The sequence below is a fragment of the Morchella importuna genome (assembly GCF_003444635.1).
Source record: "Morchella importuna strain M04M26 chromosome Unknown Morimp01GS003, whole genome shotgun sequence".
NCBI lineage: Eukaryota > Fungi > Ascomycota > Pezizomycetes > Pezizales > Morchellaceae > Morchella > Morchella importuna.
The window spans coordinates 1,032,460-1,040,049 of NW_025763400.1; the positions used below are offsets into that span (position 1 = coordinate 1,032,460).

Below are 7,590 nucleotides of genomic sequence, written 5' to 3' on the forward strand. Positions count from 1 at the left end.
CTGACTAGTAAGGGTTATCTTATCAGAATTGTTTGATTATTAACTCGAGGCCTCAGCATGATTCAAATTTCGGGAACGGAAAACCTACTTGAAGCCAGGTGAGCACCATAACTCTGTTCGTGTCTACGTATACAGCGAAATTAACTCTAGGTAGGGGGGCACAGCAACTGTGCATGGGGGAGGTAGTTGAACGTGACTGAAGCCTGGGTTTCGGATTTGTTGGTAGGCCTTGCTGAGGCTCCAAAGTAAGCAGAAAATTGATGTATGTATTTGTATTTGTGATTAGCGCGCCAACCCCTTATTCACTCTGAAGCACCAACTCAATGCGCTTTGAAGATATTTGCACACGATCCACGATCCTCGATAGGTACGGCACATACACCTAGAGTCAACGACCGGTACTACATGTAGTAGGTACTATGTAACTTATTAGAAATCCTATGAGTTGCGTGGATGTACTTACCATGTCTGTGTTGTTATGCATGAGTCCTTGAAAGCCACTTTGTATGCGAGTTCTTCATAGAGTACAACTTTTATTCTATTTTCGAGAACGCTGACAGGTCTGATAAAGCCACGGGGATGCGGGTGGGTCCTATTGTCGCTTGACGCCAGGCCAGCATGATGAACTTGTTTTTTGTGGGCCTCCGTTATGCAAAGCGGGTAACCCGACGTTGGCTCACGACGACGGATATGCAGGGTAACTCGTGCAGAAATATATCCGGGTCCGCTGCAACGTTTAGCTCGATCTTAGTTTCAACAACTGTTCCGTCTCGTGGGGTGTGTGTGTGTGTGCGTGTATGGGTGTGGGTGCCTCTGCTTGCTTTCTGGAAGGGATCCGATAAGATGCCTGAAGCCCTGGATAATGCACACTGAAGCGGTAGGTAGGTTCTGGTTATTTAACAGCCGCGTTTTGCGACCTCCCTCGAGCTAGTTTCCACACCTGCGGTTGCTGATGCAGAGCAACTTTCTTTTTTGTTTATGAGGGTTAGGGTACTGAATTTCAAGGTCCTTAATTACTATCTAAGCTAGAAGCTTGACTCACAAACGAGATCTGCGATTAACATGTCGATTAACGTGTTGACAAAGATTGCAAGGCCTCGTCTTTAGCCTATCACCCTCGATTAAGCAAGGAAACATCTTCTCTGGTGGCGAAAACACTATTCCTCAGCCACATCTCTAGAAGTAGATTGTAGATGCGGTGATTGCCACTCCCAGATCTACGAGTGGAAACCACAATCCCACGTGAAAATCTATGCACTCAACACAAAGTACACTACCATGCCAATGATTTACAGGCGATAGAGTTCCAGTAGTAGTAAAGATTTTGTTTACACTTGAGAAATACCAAAAAATTGGAATCCCCTTGGCACTGTGACGTCACAACACGTTTGGGGCATGCATGGGAGAATAGAAATTCGATGTTGATCTGGCATGGGCCATGGGGGAATTTTGAGCCAAGCAGACAAGAGCCGAGTGGCCTCCTTGTGGCTTTGAATTTAAATGGCTCGGTTCAGGGAAGGGTATTATCGGTATGTAGCAGCCCTTGTAAGAATCAACAGGGCCCTTACTTTTGAATTGGCATGCTCTGTGTTTAACAGACCTAGGGTGTGCTTTTTTGACTATTGAATTTAATATTCTACCAAGGATGTCGAAGAGACGGTAGGGAAGTTAACAACCCCTTTGCCATTTCTCGCCCCATCACACCTCACTTCTGTTTTGAGACCCTTTTTTCTGTAATTTCTTTTTTTTTGTCTGAAAACTGCCCTTTTAGATTTCTGAGATTTGTGCTCACCAGTCGCTGCCCTAGTAGGGGTAGGGATGATCATCCCTCTTAAAGTATAGCCGGGGAAACGACTGGCTATCATGTTCGCGGATCATTTGGCCGAAGAGTTCCCTAGTTAGCCCTCTCTAAGTTCTACAGTCGAAATGTCCGCAGAGAAAGGTGTCCAAGAGCATCTCCTGAACCGCGGGGTTTTTGTATTGAGTTTTGACTGCTTTCATGTCGACCCGGGGACTGTGCCGTCGGCAGACTTAATTCACAAGAAAACTATTCTTCCCCAGACATACTTCCAAACGGGCCACAGATACTGGAACCGGAAAACAAGGGCAGCTCACAGCCTTATTCTGATTTTAATATTCCAGCTTCGGGCGATAACCTGTTCCAGCATCGTGTAAGCCCCAGGGCCCTCAAGCCTTCCATATTATTTACCCTCAGAATTACTGTGGCTTTATTCCTAACGTTACCTAACCAAGGTACTGGATACGTCTGGAAAGCCTGCGCGGAGAAGAAAAAAAGGAGTCCCGATACCCGTCACTAAAGTTCATTTGCGGCGTTACGCCTCAACCCATACAAGACGCCATTGGAGGGTGGGGAAATCCTTAATAGGATACAACCTTTGTCAACGCCTCAGAAGTCCAGCTCTTCTGTACATCTATTCAGTGTACTCTCTGTACCTAGACGTGCCTTTTCTATATCCGATTACAATCACGTTTACGTCTACCAGATAAACTCTGCACACAGTATATCGAGTGATTTCTATATTGTGCTGCTGAAAATCGATACACAACTTCAGGGCTTTCCCGGTGCCCGCAATGACGACCTACAATCATGATCGGACCAGTGGTGCACCATTCCAGCTCAATTTAACTTCTTCGAACCAAGACCCCGAGAAAGTTCATGACGATGCCGGTTCACCAAAGCCGCGAGGACGTTCACCGCCAGGTTCATTTCCTTTTCACATGAAAAACCCAGGACCTGCATCACCAGCATCATCCACTACAGGACCTGGTAGTGACTTCGGACCACTTTCTCCAGATGTCGCAGACCTAGTATACCCTATTAAATCAGTTGTCAACGTATCGCACCCGGTACAACCCAGGCCCACATCTCCGAGTAACTTCTGGGGTTCAAACGATAGCACAACGGGATCCGTTGGTGGTGGAGTGCTACTGGGAGACGAGGCATCCCTTGGCCATGGCATGAATAGCAGGAGTCATTCAAAGTCTCCCCGTGGGTTTTCGATGTATAGACGACCCTCAGTCGTCTCGACCAAGGATCTAAATGATGGAGAATCAGATAGAAAGCGTTCCATGGGGTCTATAGCACATAACTTGGCTGTGAATGGTGAGGAGGACGAGGATGATGATGATTACGAAGAGCCGAGGAGTGGCGGGATGTTTTTTGGTAGTAGAGGAAATCGATTATCAGAGAATATCGAGGAAGAGACCTTTATCACTGCTAGATTCAAGCACAAAATGACAAAAGATGGCCATGCAGTTGTTACTGGGGTTTCTGGGGCTGAGACTTTGCAACGATGTGAGGATGAGCCTATTCATATTCCCGGAGCCGTCCAGGGATTTGGCACACTGGTAGCACTACGGGAGGATGCCAGTGGCGCACTAGATGTTAAGATCGCCAGTGAGGTTTGTTCCCATAGAAATCGCTGCAGATGTAGATTGCGATTGAAATCACAGCTAAGATCAAGAACAATAGAACTCCAAGCTGTTAATCGGGTACTCACCGGCAGAGTTATTCGCACTCAGCGATTTTTGCAATATCCTGTCCGAGGAACAGGCGGAAAATCTATATGAACATTTAGACTTTATTCGGGACGACTCTTCTGATTTGCTAAACTCGGGACCAGAGGTCTTCCCACTGGTCATCACAGCACCTGACTCGACAAGAATAAAAATCTGGTGTGCAATCCACATAACAGACGCTAACCCGGATTTGATAGTATGCGAGTTTGAGCTTGAGGATGACCAGCTGTTTCCTTTATTTAACCCGGCAGATGAAGTGTTCAATACACCGGAGGACACGTTGGGTTCAAATCCATCGGAGGAGGATTTTTTGGAAAGTACGTTGTGCATGAGCAGACCACTTCGGGTATTACGTCGTGCCAGAAAACGGAGAGGTCAAGCTGCAACGATGGAGGTTTTCAACCTTATGAGCCAAATACAGGGTAACTATAGAAATCAATACCATTTCGATTTTTTTTTCTGATTATATATATACTGACATTATTCTTTACTGGAAGATCAACTATCCTCGGCTACAACTCTTGATGCGTTCTTGAAGATTTCTGTGGGTGTTGTGAAGGAACTTACAGGTTTCCATCGTGTAATGATCTATCAGTTCGACGAAAACTGGAATGGGCGGGTAGTTACTGAACTTGTTGACCCAAGAGCCACAAAGGACCTTTACAAGGGCCTGAATTTCCCAGCTTCAGATATCCCAAAGCAAGCCCGCGATCTTTACAGAATCAACAAAGTACGTCTCTTGTATGACAGGGACCAAGAGACCGCAAGGCTTGTGTGCAAAAGTAAGGAGTTTCTGGATAAGCCCTTGGACATGACACATTCCTATCTCCGAGCTATGAGCCCGATACATTTGAAGTACTTAAAAAATATGTCTGTACGAGCAAGTATGAGCATCTCTATCACAGCTTTCGGCGAGTTATGGGGTCTTGTTTCTTGTCATACTTATGGGCAGAAGGGGATGAGAGTGAGCTTCCCCATTCGAAAAATGTGCAGACTTATCGGGGAGACAATGAGCCAGAATATTGAGCGGTTGAGTTATGCATCAAGACTCCAAGCACGAAAATTGATCAACACAGTTCCGACAGAGCAAAACCCTGGGGGATATATTGTTGCAAGTTCTGACGACCTACTGAAACTGTTTGACGTTGATTTTGGGCTGCTATCGATAAGAGAGGAGACTAAAGTTCTTGGTACTTTACAGCATTCTCAAGAAGCGTTGGCTTTAGTGGAGTACCTACGCATACGTCTCTTTACGTCTATTGTCACTTCCCAAGATCTCTCTGTGGATTTTCCAGACCTCGACTATGCACCAGGGTTCTCTGAAATTGCCGGGCTGCTATTAGTACCTTTGAGCATTGGTGGACATGACTTTATTGTATTTTTTCGGAAAGGACAATTAAGGCAAGTAAATTGGGCTGGAAATCCGTACGAAAAGAACTTGAGAGAGGGTACCCAAGGGTACTTGGAGCCAAGACAAAGCTTTAGGATTTGGAGCGAAACAGTTGTAGGGAAAAGCAGGGAGTGGACAGAAGAGCAAGGTGAGCCATTTATATCTTGTCCTGCGTACTTAGCTGTTGGGTCACTTGACGGCTCATTAATTAATAATATTAATGGTGAACAGTCGAAACGGCGGCCGTTCTATGCTTGGTCTATGGGAAGTTTATCGAGGTTTGGCGACAGAAAGAAGCCGCTTTACAAAAGAGTCAATTGACAAAACTATTACTTGCCAACGCATCTCATGAAGGTACGTAGATATATCTCAAATCTCTCTCCCCGCCCTATTATTATAAATGCTCATAATTAAATATAGTCCGAACTCCTCTGAATGCCATAATCAATTATCTTGAGATTGCTCTTGAGAGCCCCCTCGACCACGAAACTAGAGACAACCTGATGAGATCACACACTGCTTCAAAATCTTTGATCTATGTTATCAATGATCTTTTGGACCTCACACGAACAGAGGAGGGACAGGATCTAGTAATGGATGAGATTTTCGATCTTTGCAACACGGTCAACGAGGCGACTTCAATCTTTAGATCGGATATCGAGCGAAAAAAGATTAGTCTAGACATTATCGAATATCCCGGCTTACCAAAGTTCGTTAAAGGAGATCAATCACGGTTACGCCAGGCTCTTTCCAACATCACTGGAAACGCGATTCAGTACACCGATCAAGGTGGGGTCAAAATTGAGATTTGGATGCCTAGCTCAGACAATGATCGATGCCAAATCGAAATTGCTATTCAAGATACTGGGGCTGGGATGTCGGCCAAAAAGCTTGATTTGCTTTTCCGAGAGTTTGAGCAGGTACAGACAGAGGAGGATCAGGAGTCAAGTGCCCCTACTGGTATCGAGGGCGTGCCTAATAAACCTCGTGTTGACCAAACTCTGGACGGGCTTTCAAAGATTCCGGGGCAGAAGATGTTGGGGCTTGGATTAGCGGTAGTTGCCAGAACAATTAGGAATATGAATGGACAGCTGAGACTAAAATCTGAGGAGGGAAAAGGCTCCCGTTTCACGATAAGCCTCCCATTCACACTCCCCTCCGAGAAGGAGGGGGTTGAATCGGGTTCTCAACCAATGTCTATTAGAGATCCATCGCCGCGGCCTCAATGTGCAACACCCCCGTTGTTAGATCAGGACTCAAATGAGTTATTGTTGATAGATTCATCACCTCAAAAACAATCCTCTGCGAGTATGGAAAGAAAAAACAGCACGGGCAGCATGAAAAGTTTGGGCTCCCAGAGTAGTGGGCGCAGTGAGATTGAGAGGCTGGTTCACGCAATATCGGCCCCACCCTTTAACACAAGTCCAAACGAAACCCCTATTTCATATCGGCCATCGACGGCTAGATCTCTACCATCATCAAAACCAGTTACCGCAAGGCCGAAGTGCCCACCAGGCCCATCCTCACCAGGAGCACCAAACCTCCCAAGCATATCACTACAATCTCAACCCGGTCAAGAGGCCGTGGAGGGGTCGGCAGTACCAATAAGAGCGGTGCGGATACCAGATAAAGTCCCATTAGTCCCTGGCAGCGATTCTGCTCTCGATAAACCAGTGGTCCAGTCATCTGTACAAATCTTGAAGAAAAAGAAGCCCGTGAAAGATGGTCTAGTGAAGGACGGTCTAGTGAAGGGCAGTTCGGCGAAGGACAGTCCAGTGAAAGACGGCCCAGTGAAAGATGGCCCGGTGAAAGATGGCCCGGTGAAAGACGGTCCAGTGAAAGACGGTCCAGTGAAGTTCAAGGTTCTAATTGCGGAGGACGACCCTATAAACAGCAAAATCATCAGAAAGCGCATGGAAAAGCTTGGACACGAAGTTTGCCTTACAGTTAATGGAGCCGAATGTGCGGATACATTCACTAAAACGGGAGAAGACTATAATATTGTCTTGATGGATATGCAGGTTAGTATTTCCCTTTAAGAATTGCACCTTTAGTCGGAATATGATATTAACAGGTATGAAAGATGCCCATCATGGATGGAGGAACTTCCACTACTCGAATACGTTCCCACGAAGTATCAGATCCAACGCGCGGTATCCCGCAAAAGCATCTGCTCAACGGTCGTGTTCCGATATTTGCAGTTTCTGCCTCGCTGGTCGAGGAGAGACGCAAGGAATATATGGAGCTCGGGTTTGATGGATGGATATTAAAGCCTGTGGACTTCAAGCGACTGCAGACTTTGATGGAAGGAATCCTGGACTCAGATGCGAGGCGAAGTTCTGCATATCAACCGGGGGCATGGGAGCGTGGAGGTTGGTTTTTGGGATCACCAGAAGAAGCGGAGAGCTCAACTCCCCGGTCGGAAGATGCTACACCCTTATAACCCGGAAGTGGTTGTGGTTTAAAAAATTCCCCAAAATCGAAAATTTAGCGATCTGCAAACCTTCCTACGACATGTCGAATACCTTTCAGGAGCCTACAGGCGTAGGGTCTAGATTTAGGGATGGGGTAATTTTCTTTTTTCCCGCTTTCTTTAATTTGTTCAGTCGTATCACTTCAGCTTTGGACCATTTTTATCACACGCCGCAGGAACAGCATAA

The 7,590-nt window shown here is 46.2% G+C and overlaps 1 protein-coding gene across 1 annotated transcript; it reads left to right on the forward strand.

Annotated features, from left to right (window-relative positions):
* Nucleotides 1–1,926: 1,926 nt before the first annotated feature.
* Nucleotides 1,927–7,373, forward strand: LAJ45_01783 (uncharacterized protein; the record flags this gene model as incomplete). The annotated part of the gene is made up of 10 exons (XM_046111376.1): nucleotides 1,927–2,171; nucleotides 2,254–2,367; nucleotides 2,574–3,423; nucleotides 3,494–3,962; nucleotides 4,038–4,424; nucleotides 4,496–4,504; nucleotides 4,617–5,078; nucleotides 5,162–5,284; nucleotides 5,351–6,951; nucleotides 7,014–7,373. The coding sequence occupies 10 exons, from the start codon at nucleotides 1,927–1,929 to the stop codon at nucleotides 7,371–7,373; spliced, it is 4,620 nt and encodes a 1,539-aa protein (XP_045975320.1).
* Nucleotides 7,374–7,590: the final 217 nt, after the last annotated feature.